This window comes from Papio anubis, chromosome 19, assembly GCF_008728515.1.
Source record: "Papio anubis isolate 15944 chromosome 19, Panubis1.0, whole genome shotgun sequence".
Lineage (NCBI taxonomy): Eukaryota > Metazoa > Chordata > Mammalia > Primates > Cercopithecidae > Papio > Papio anubis.
Window position 1 is genome coordinate 41524210 of NC_044994.1, and position 10954 is coordinate 41535163.

The 10954-nt window shown below is 42.8% G+C and overlaps 1 protein-coding gene, 3 non-coding genes and 1 pseudogene across 8 annotated transcripts; all 5 read right to left on the minus strand.

Annotated features, from left to right (window-relative positions):
* Window positions 1-1019: 1019 nt before the first annotated feature.
* RPL17 (ribosomal protein L17) lies at window positions 1020-5329 on the minus strand. 4 transcript variants are annotated; one of them, XM_009192708.3, is made up of 8 exons: window positions 5245-5263; window positions 4613-4631; window positions 4331-4383; window positions 4202-4242; window positions 3302-3436; window positions 2959-3057; window positions 1885-2076; window positions 1020-1105 (listed from the first exon to the last, which is right to left on the minus strand). In XM_009192708.3, exons 3-8 carry the CDS (start codon window positions 4368-4370, stop codon window positions 1058-1060), a joined length of 555 nt encoding a protein of 184 aa, XP_009190972.1. In that variant the 5' UTR covers window positions 4371-4383; window positions 4613-4631; window positions 5245-5263; the 3' UTR covers window positions 1020-1057. The 4 variants fall into 4 exon arrangements, with proteins under 4 accessions (XP_009190972.1, XP_017807211.1, XP_009190973.1 ...); XM_017951722.2 differs by having other exon boundaries at window positions 4331-4631; window positions 5245-5265; XM_009192709.2 differs by lacking the exons at window positions 4613-4631; window positions 5245-5263 and adding an exon at window positions 4944-4962.
* On the minus strand, window positions 1771-1834 carry LOC116271528. Its single transcript, XR_004180155.1, has one exon. It is a non-coding gene; the product is annotated as a small nucleolar RNA SNORD58 (small nucleolar RNA).
* Window positions 4080-4144, minus strand: LOC116271527. Its single transcript, XR_004180154.1, has one exon. It is a non-coding gene; the product is annotated as a small nucleolar RNA SNORD58 (small nucleolar RNA).
* On the minus strand, window positions 4463-4528 carry LOC116271529. The gene has a single exon (XR_004180156.1). It is a non-coding gene; the product is annotated as a small nucleolar RNA SNORD58 (small nucleolar RNA).
* A 1799-nt stretch (window positions 5330-7128) lies between the features above and the next one.
* LOC101014038 lies at window positions 7129-9443 on the minus strand (annotated as a pseudogene). The gene has a single exon (XR_004180076.1). The product of XR_004180076.1 is annotated as a signal recognition particle subunit SRP72 pseudogene (transcript).
* Window positions 9444-10954: the final 1511 nt, after the last annotated feature.

The window sequence follows — 10954 nt, forward strand, 5'->3', positions numbered from 1 at the left end:
TGACCCAGAACGCAGGATTGAAATTCAGAACGCTACCTCGGTAAAGGATGACGCCCGTGCAAATGGCGCGGCACCCACAGGGAAGGTGGCAGCTAGGCCGTTCAGAGGCAACTGAATAAGCTATTAGTTTTGCTCGCTTTTTAAATTCAAGGGCAGAGCAAACGAACATTAACTAAGGCCAACTTTGCAAACATCAGTTGCTTAAAAGCAGTTATATCACTTTATAAACGGAAGTACTGACACTCACTAGGAGGTCAGTACGTGTTGGCGATGATGCGTGGAAACTGGGACCCTCATAAACCGCTGGTGGAAATGTAACGTGCAGCCTTTTTGTAAATATTTGCAAGTTCCTCAGATGTTTAGTCAGGTAACCTTATTATCAATTCCACTCTAGTATATACTCGAGAAATGAAAACACAAAAATCTGCACACAAAGGTTCACAGTAGCATTGTTTAACAGCGAAAACAAAACCCTGAGTATCAACCTAAAAAACTTAAAAAACCTGAGCCTGAGTGCTGTCATGACACTCAAAGGCAATGCTCAATCGAGCCATTTCCAACTGGGGATGACCAACTGGTATATTCACACACTGGATTATTCTCTAAAAAAAACCATTGCAAATTCCTTTTGGGATAATGAAACATTTTTTTTGAAACAGGGTCTTGTTCTCTCTTACCCACGTTGGATTGCAGCAGTGCTCACTGCAGCCTCCCACCTCAGCCCCCCAATTAGCTGGGACTACATGGAAGCAACACCACACTTAATTTTTGTATTATTTTTAAAGACAGGGTTCTTGTCATGTTGCCCTGGCTGGGCTTGAACTCCTGGGCTCAAGCAGCCAGCCTCCACCTCCCAAAGTGCTGGGATTATAGAAATGAGCCACTGTGCCCAACCATGAAAATGGTTTTTAATGGTGCAGGGTAAGCAATCTGTGTTTGTAATTCCAATCCTAAAAATTCTCATTTGATTCATCTTCTAAGGACACCTGAAATACGTTCACTAATAAAGACAACCAACATTCTTTTCCTTTTAATTACATTTATTTTAATGCTGAATTTACTCCCGTGCCATAAGTTTTTGTTTCTTCAGTTTCTTCTGGGATATCTGGGGAAATAAAAATAGAGTGTTAAGTTTCTTAGAGAAACCCACAGTACATCTTGGAGGACTTCAGCTTATTCTGGAGGCAGGAAACGCAGTTGTTAAGGACTAAGGGGGAAAATACTTAAATGGTAGAAATCAACAGAACAGAAGTTCATTAGGTATAAAGAGAAGTGTACAGAATCAATCAGGTTCTTGACTTGAAAGAACTGAATGTGATCAATTACTGAAAACAAGCTTCTTGGCTGGGCACAGTGGCTCACGCCTGTAATCCCAATACTTTGGGAGGCTGAGGCAGGCGGATCACGTGGTCAGGAGATCGAGCCCACCCTGGCTAACACGGTGAAACCTCATCTCTACTAAAAATACAAAAAATTAGCCAGACGTGGCACCTGTAGTCCCAGCTACTTGGGAGGCTGAGGCAGGAGAATGGTGTGAACCCGGGAGGCGGAGCTTGCAGTGAGCTGAGATCGCACCACTGCACTCCAGCCTGGGGGACAGAGCAAGACTCCATCCAAAAAAAAAAAAAAAGAGGTTTTGAAGTGGCTATGTACATGTAAGTGGGGCCATCAGCAGATAATCATACAGGCCTGATGTACTGAATATAAAACTACCCTTTATTATTAGTCAAGAAACAAACTCACAAAAGCCAAAATAAGATAGGTGAAAGGGTTGCTCAGAATAGTTTTCTTTCATAGTTATTCCAAAGGTGTCCTAAGATAGTCATCACAGCAACCACAAATCTTTCTACTATTACAAACAAAACTGAGCAACTACTAATTTACCTTTTTCTTCTGGGCAACTTCCTCTTCTGGTTTAGGAACAATCTGTTCCTTTTCAGTAAGGATCATCTCAATGTGGCAGGGAGAGCTCATGTATGGGTTAATGCGACCATGAGCTCTGTAGGTTCGTCGGCGCATCTTAGGTGCTTTGTTCACTTGGATATGCTCGATGACCAGAGAATCTACATCTAAACCCTTGGGAAGAAAGGAAGGAGAATGAAACCAGGAACATCCTTAATTAGTAAACCACCACAAACTATCTTTGGTAAATATGAATTCCCAGCCGTGTTCCAAAGTCCTGCCTCAATGAAATCATTTCTGAAAGGCAATCCTTTTATTCTTCAAACAGCATGTTTTTAAGCAACTGTCTGCCTTCACTTTTGTGTCTAAATTGTCACCAGACTCAGTGTGCTAAATACATTGTCTATGAGTGGCCTTCCCAAATATCGTTAGACAGTGGAGAGCTGAGGGGTAAGGTAGAACCCAATTCAAAGTCTTGATGATAAACAGAATTTCTCAGCATGGCTTACAAGGTTTGGAGCAATACAGACCTAACCTAATTTCAGTTCTGGCCCAGACCTTCAAATGCAAAAGGCTAATGGGTAATATACAAAATGGAGAAATTTGTGTTTTGTCAACACAAGTTTATCATTGTTTAAACTTGTTGAAATTTTAAACAATTTCTTTCCAAAATGTAACATGGCTCTTCTTTATGAAGGCAGGTCACAAACCACATTAATCACTGCCAAGGCAATAACTTTGATAATTAACCATACTACCAAAAAGGTGTATGGCACAAAAAGGGTTAAAAGCCCTTGGTAAAGTACCTCCAGTGTAAAAAGACAGCAGAAAAATAGAAATACTAAATGTTAGGCTTAAAGAGACCACAGAGGCATGCTTCTGGATCTTCACAGAATTCTGCCATAAAGGGACTCAAAAAAAAAAAAAAAAAAAAAAAGGAAATAATTTAGTTCCGTGGAAACTGGAGGTAGAAATTTTAAAATCAAGGACATAGATCTGAACAGCCAACATTAATTAAACCACCCAAGTTGCACAGGATATTAATGGTTTGGGTACCTTAAGTTCAGCATTACTCTCTGCATTTTTAAGCATGTGCAGCAAAAATTCAGCACTCTTCTTGGGCCACCGACCTTGTGTCCAGCCCCACTGCTTGGCCTGAAAGAAAATGGAGATTAGTCATTTTCCTTGATTTAAATTAACATTACAGCCAAGATGAATCTATCTGATCCGACATCATGGCTTCTTAGAACATGGTTTATTACACCATCAATCCAAGGTGTCCTCTGTCATTACAGCAACCAGAAATAGGTTTATCAGCACAGATCTTAGCCATTCTTATCCTATCCCATCACTTTTCCATTAAATTTTGTCTCTTCAAATGGCAACTAAGAATTCTCACCTGGGCACACCTGCCAACTCCACCATTGTAACGTCGGAATGGTACGCACTGTTTCTGTAAAGTGACATCTTTCAGATACTTCGTGGCTTTTCGAATATGCATACCCTTGATGGCCTGGGCAGTTTCACGAGTGTTCTAAGAGTGAAGAATAAAGTGTTGGTTAACTAGATCAAAGCATTGTTTACTTTTTAAAGTAAATGTGAAATTTTTGGCTTTTCAAAATGTCAAGTTATTTCTATTCTTTGGGGGCAAGGCAATTAAAAAAAACTTGTGACTAGGCCAGGCATGGTGGCTCACACCTGTAATCCCAGCACTTTGGGAGGCTGAGGTGGGTGAAGTCAGGAGTTCAAGACCAGCCTGACCAATATGGTGAAACCCTGTCTCTACTAAAAATACAAAAATTAGCCAGGCATGGTGGTGCATGCTTGTAATCCTAGCTACTCAGGAGGCTAAGGAAGAATTGCATGAACCCAGGAGATGGAAGATGCAGTGAGCCGAGATCGTACCACTGTACTCCAACCTGGGTAACAAAGCAAGACTCCATCTCAGAAACAAAAAACAAACTAACAAAAAAAGCCCGTGTGACTAAAACCCAGGGAAACTTCGTTGAAGCTAGACAAAACCCCCAAACTCCATTTATTCCATCATCATGTAGTACCATTAACATTTCCCATCGTGGTCTGCACACTAGGTTTTCAAATGACTTTCTGGTACTTCTACTCAATTTCACAAACCCTACATCCTTACACCCCGATGATCAATGCCTAAATATAAGGTGGCCGCTCAGAATTTATTAATTTTCACGGTAAATCCAAAGGTGTCCTAAGAAAGTCATCACCGCAGCTACCTTTTTTGAGTGTAACATGAGGAACTGTTGGATCACAACTATGAATCGCATACCTTAAAGTGAACACGAAGATTGGAACCTCTTGATTTGCATGCTAGAAAATAAAAAACGTTTTGGTTAGTTTTTGGCATCTTATGCCAACCCCCAAGTAGGAAATAGGTATCTATCTCCTGTCCACTTACATTTCGTGGGGTTCTCCGGGTCAAGTGAATAGCGAACCATTTTCACAGATTACCTGGAGGAAAGTACAGTGTAATTGTGTCAATACGTACTTACAGTAACTCGGTATACGTAAGTATTAGACGATTCGAACAGCTGCTCAGAGAGTAGTTGTTTTCATGATTAATCCAAAGGTGTCCTAAGAAATGCCATCATCGCAGCCATCCTTTCCTCCACCCAGGGCTTTCTTCCCTTTTATCTGCCAGTAACTACAGCACTGCTTCCACAAAAGTAGCCACACGGACCTCACCAATCCAGTCTACCCTTTGGAAGAAAATACAGCCTGTTTCAATCCAGTGCTGGATCTTGCAGGCGTAAAATGACTCGACGCATCCGCATGGCACAACTCAACTACAACCCTCTACCTCCTCCCTCCCGCTCTACAGAAACTCCTTTGCTCTCAGGGCTGCAGGTAGTACCGTCTCTCCCAACACCTTCGGGCTATGACCCACGTTAAGAACCCTCCGGTACGCAGCACTCTTGTAGAAATGTGTAAAGCCTCCACCTGACTTTATTTCCCCCAAAACTTTTCCTCGTTGCGGCCACAAATGTGACGCGTATTCGGCCATCACTCACCACTGGACACTGGATCTCCGGAGTCCGCACGCACCACAGGCGGCTCCACCAGTGAAGGAGCCAGGTCGTCCCATTCCCGCCCATCACGTCCCTCTGCGGACTTCAAAGACCGACCGGCCCCGGATCCAAAAGTTGGGCCCTCCGCTACGTCCCCCCGCATAAGAAACCACCGCCTCCAGCGAGGATTTAGTAGCTCTGGGAGTTCTCCTCCCGGGGACCTGGAGGAGGACGCCCCAGAGGCCAGGATGGCGGCGATGGCAGGAGGATTCAGCCCCGGGAACAACACAAGAGAAACACTCACCTCAGGCCGCTTAGGGAAAGAGGAAGAGCGGTGGCTTCTGGGAGAACTCATGAGAACTTGACTTCTCGCGAGATTCGTAGCTGATGAAACGAGATCCGAGGAGGGAGGAGAGCGGAGGCGGAAGGGAGTGTGGAATATGGTTTTAAAACGTGTGAAAACGAATTGCCTCCTTAGGGACTGTCTCAAAGTTCTCTTTTTTTTAATACAGAAATAAAAATTTCAGGCTTTAAATGTCAGTCAATTAAAAACAGGGTTGTAGTTCTAGGACATCTACGTATTATTAGATATGAAAGAAACATTTTATTTATTCGTCGGCATTAGTTAGGTTTGATTATGTGGCCCTGTACCCCTGAAAGTGGTTTGTAAATGGTCAATTAAAAAGATGAAAGGATGAGACGTAATTATGGTAATCAGGAAATTCTCAGGATGGGAATGTCATCCAATCAATTTTGTTATAACCTGTGTGAAAAATGCACTAACTGAAGGGTTTGGTTCAATGTCCTCGTTGTTTCCCACTGCTTCTAGATCTTCATCTGGAGGAGAAAACCTGTTGGCATTTTCTTCCCTTTTTTCCTTCCCCAGGTCACCTCTCTGGTTATTCCCTCATAGTCAGTGAAGCACTTAGCTTTTGTTAGGTCTTCTATTTCATGGCACCACCACTCTAGGCAGTTCAAACGCCAGGAGAGTAGATTCCAGGCTAGGCTCACCTGCTTCCTTGACCTCAATGTCAGAGACCTCAGCCCCAAGTCTCTCCCCTCCACTCCACTTCCATTGCTGATGCTGGATTCCCTGATGTTTCCTAGGTAATTCCCTCCCCTCACATGAGCTTTCAACTGCATGCTAACTCCCGGATAATACCCCCGCCCCACATCTTTCTCCTGAGCTAGACCCTGACAGCGAACTACTCCCTGGACATCCTTTCTGGGAGGTCCCTAAAGACCTGAGGTTATTTGAAACCTAACATGCCCTTAAACAGAACTCTTTATCTTCCCCCCATCCCCCAGCCGGGTTCCTCTTTTATGTCGCACGGTGACAAGAGTAACAACAGACAATGATTCTATAAGCTTACTAGATTCCAGGCAGTATTTTCAGTGTTTCTACATGCATTTCCTCAAGTAATCCTTAGGACAACCCTTTGTAAATGATGAAGTTGATCTGGCTGCTACAATGTGTTAAAAAGAAAAAAAAAATGTGTTAAAAAGAAAAAAAAAAAAAAAAAAAAGAACTCTCCCACAAACCCAAGGTGCTGGGAGTGGCAGCCCTGGGATCCAAGGCAGGCTTCTGCAACCAAACTCTGCATCCCTAGGTGACCCTGCTTTTTTTCCTTCCTTGGTTGGTGACTTCCCCATACACCTAGGATCTTAAACCAGAAAGATGAGAGACTCCCCTCTTCTTGTCTTTGCACATACAAATATTTAACAAAATCTCGATTATTCTCTTAAGTGGTCTTCTTGCCCTATTTTTTTCTGCACTTTAATGTATCCTCCATATTCCTGACAGTCATTTTTCTTTCTTTTTTTTTTTTTTGAGACAAGGTCTCACTCTGTGGCCCCAGGCTGGAGGGCAGCGGTGTGATTTAAGCTCACTGCAACCTCCGCCTCCAGGTTCAAGCGATTTTCATGCCTCAGCCTCCCAAGCAGCTGGGATTACAGGCACCCACCATGACGCCAGCTAATTTTTGTATTTTTAGCAGAGATGGGATTTTGTCATGTTGGCCAGGCTGGTCTTGAACTCCTGACCTCATGTGATCCGCCCACCTGAGCCTCCCAAAGTGCTGGGATTACAGACGTGAGCCACCACGCCTGGCCCTGACAGAGTCATTTTTCTAAAATGACTGTCAGAATGATCATGTCATTTTTTGGGGTTCCTTTTTTTTTTTTTTTCCTGTGGCCCCTGTTCCAAATATTTGGGGATGATATAAGAGCCTTCCGTGATCTGGCCTTTGCCTTCCTCATCTTTTATCCCTTCTTTCTCCTTCCCATATGGACTCCAACCCTATTTTCTCTGATTTTAGGGAGAAATCAAGCCGATAATTAAAAATAGTCACACCACATTTGATTCTGTCAGCCAGCATTGGATTAGATTAGAAGACATTTAAGCCTTGTGAGATCATTTCCTTTTGAGTGAATAGTTTGTCTTTTGAACCTTCAGTGATTTTCCTATAAAACTTAAATGAACTTTTTGTTTTAGATGGAATCTCTCTCTATTGCCCAGGCTGGAGTGTGGTGGTTCATTCATAGCGCACTGCAGCCTCTTTTTTTTTTTCTTCTTCTTCTTGGTGTGTTACCTTTATTACATTCCTAGACTAGTTTAAAATTATATTCCTGAGACTAGTTTAAAAAACAGCCTGCAACAAGAATATTCTCATCACCAGCTACCTTTTCCACCTTTCTTCTTTTTCTGTTGCTGTTTCTTTTTTGTTGCTGGAGCCCCTGCAGGTTTCTGTGTCTTGGGAGTATGATGTTACTTGTAGAGGCAGATAGTGTCGCTGCACTGCCAGGTCTTGGGGAGGTGGGTGGGCTGCTCACAGTTTTTCTGGCATCCAGTTCTGATGAAGTTCCTGCAGTTGCTCCCTGGGTCCCTTTTCCAATCTGATCCTTATTTTTACCCTTCTTTCTTCCCTCGTAATAAGAATGTTCTTGCATTGGTAGCCATCTTTCTGGATCTGGGGTAACTTTTGCATCATAATTCTTAGGCAATTTTCCCGTCTTTTTCTCTTTTTCAAATTTCCCCACCCTTGCCCCTTTCGTTGACCATCTCCAGTAACTTTTCCACCCTTCTTCCAAATGTATGTAGCACCAGGAGAATTTTCAAGAGCCTTGACATCTACTTTTAGAGACATGCTTTCTGATAATGACAAGTGTTCACAAAGAGCTCTGTCTTTCTCTGGATCTACAAGTGAGTAAGCAGAAATAAGCTGTGCCAGGGTGTAAAAATCTTTTGGATTTTGTTTCTATTGCTATTCTAGGTCACTAATTGCCTCCTTCTTCTGTTTATATTTGAGTTTGAAGTTTGCAGCTTCTTTTATCAAGGACAAATGAGCAGGAGATTTGGGCCAATGGTTTTGACACCACTGAATAGTTTGTGTGAAGACCTCAATGGCAATATCAATCTCTTCTTCATGGCGATACATGATCACGAATACAGACACCACGCCTGGTTTTTGCTCTAACTCCTCTATGCTTCTCAATAGTACACAAGCTTAGAAATATTACCTTGAGAAATTTTCAGCTGTGCCATGATCAGCTTCATTTCAGCTGCATTTCTGGATGTTGATCTGAAAATTCCTGAAGCAGCTCTATTGTTTTTGTGTGCTGCTTTCCAGGCAAACCTGGGCAGCTTGGATTAACACACGTGGGAGATGCTCGGGACTTTGGGACTATAAACTGGTGGATATTTTGTGACATTAATTGGCCTGGTTTGTGTACATAGCAAGTAAAGCATTGTTAAATTCTATAGCTTGTAGTTGTTTCTTGGAAAGCTCAAACTCCACTCTTTCTGCATTGATTAATTTCACCTTCCTCTTGGAGTCAAAGACGTTTTGGTCCGTGTTAATGGTAATAATGTTATTTGCAATTACAGCTAGTAATCCCACATCTGTTGGTTTCAGTTTTATTATTTGACTGTAAAGTTGCAAAGCCTCCTCTGTTCGACCCCGAAGCTGCAGAATATAGGCCATCTGACAATGAATGATGGCCAGTCCTGCCTGTGGGTCTTCCTCAGTCCCATCAGAGTCTTCTGATAATGAACAGCGGCAAAGATCTTCAGCTTTTTGTAGGATTTTCATGGCCTGGTTCAGCTGGCCTTGTCCAATCAGCGCACGTGCAGTGTTGTAGCACAGCTCATGTGTGCCTTCTTGGAGGCCCAAGTTCTCTGGAACTTTTCCCCAATTGCTTTGGGGAGTAACAACTGCTGAAAGGTTTGTTTTCCTTTCCTCATCATAATCATCTTGGGAGTTTCAGGTGAGATCTCTGTATACTGCTAAGCATTCATCATAGCATTCCAAACGGCAAAACGCTTGTCCATAAAACTCCTTCAGTTTGTCTATCTGCTTGTTGGCACTTTCTGTAGTCTTCAAGGCTTTCTTAATTCTGTTCAGCTTGTAGTTGCAGTATGTCTTTTCTTTTTTTTTTTTGAGATGGAGTCTCACTGTGTTGCCCAGCTGGAGTGCAATGGCACGATCTCAGCTCACTGCAACCTCCGCCTCCTGGGTTCAAGTGAAATTCTACTGCCTCAGCCTCCGGAGTAGCTGGGATTACAGGTGCTCACCACTACGCCCAGCTATTTTTTGTATTTTTAGTAGAGATGGGGTTTTGCCATGTTGGCCAGGCTGGTCTCGAACTCCTGACCTTGTAATCTGCCTGCCTCGGCCTCCCAAAGTACTGGGATTACAAATCACCTGTAATCCCAGCACGGCCCATTGTTTAATGACATTTTGTTCTTTCTTTTCTTTCCTGTAGTTTCCTGACTAGCTGCCTTACCCATTATTCTCATGTTCCTGGAATTTGTGATACAAAAACAACGTATTGCCAATCAATAGCTTATGTTTTATTTGTTTTGAGGTGGAGTCTCACTCTGTCGCCCAGCCTGGACACACACACACACACACACACACACACACACACACACACACACAAAGTGGCGCCATCTCTGCTCACTGCAACCTCTACCTCCCGGGTTCAAGCCATTCTCCTGCCTCAGCCTCCCAAGTTCCTGAAACTACAGGCATATGCCACCACGCCCAGCTAACTTTTTGCATTTTTAGTAGAGATGGGGTTTCACTGTGTTAGCCAGGATGGTCTCGATATCCTGGCCTCGTGATCTGCATGCTTCGGCCTCCCGAAGTGCTGGGATTACAGGCATGAGCCACCGTACCCGGCTAGCTTGTGTTATTTTACTGTAAATTATTGGTAAACAATTTAGAAACTGCCTCTTCTTTTTTCCTTTAAAAATCCACTTGTAATTGCTGCTAACCAGAGCATATATTCAAGGCAATTTGAATTTATGCTTCCAGGTTGCAATCCTCAAACTTGGCCCAAATAAACTACTTATATTATTTTTGACTCTTCTTTTGCCTTGTGTGTACATAATGTCATCTGATTGTCTCAGTTTTACTGATATTAACATTGGGCAGTTGGCCTGGCACAGTGGCTCATGCCTGTAATCACAGCTCTTTGGGAGGCCAAGGTGAGAGGATTGCTTGAGCCTTGGAGTCTGAAGCTGCAGTGAGCCATGATCATGCCATTTCACTGTAGCCTGGGTAACACAGACACCATTTACAGAACCAAAAATTAAAAACAAAGACAAACAAACAAAAAGATGGGCAAATGAGTTCAAGAATTGTTGCTGTGACCCCTTCCTTATGAAGTTCCTCATCAGCTTTTCATCTGATTGCTTCAGGAGATATTAAAGTTCAGTGCCTACATTCATTATGTCATCAGGTGTTGAAAAATGATGATTTTGTAATTCTGTTATTCCATTAGCATTTTTTATATTGTACTTGTGTAAAAAAGAACTTTCCCTCTTTCAATAATTTGATTATCTTTCAATATTTTTATACCATAGAGCAGAGAATAAGTAAAAAAATTGCAATAAATAATGCACATAGGTCTTGGATCCACGTGGGACATCATTGAGGGGAATCTGCCCTTGGTGCGTCCAGCCTGCACCTAGTGCAGCTGAAGGGCACTAGGAGGGTCTTTGTTCCTTG

Excerpts from the sequence above, each read along its gene's own strand:
- RPL17 (XM_017951722.2), bottom strand. The coding sequence starts at position 4,370 with ATGGTTCGCTATTCACTTGACCCGGAGAACCCCACGAAAT. Across the intron at positions 3,058-3,301 it reads GAGTTGGCAGGTGTGCCCAG|GCCAAGCAGTGGGGCTGGAC; the intron begins GTGAGAATTCTT and ends ATTTTCTTTCAG. Across the intron at positions 1,106-1,884 it reads AAGTTGCCCAGAAGAAAAAG|ATATCCCAGAAGAAACTGAA; the intron begins GTAAATTAGTAG and ends TTATTTCCCCAG.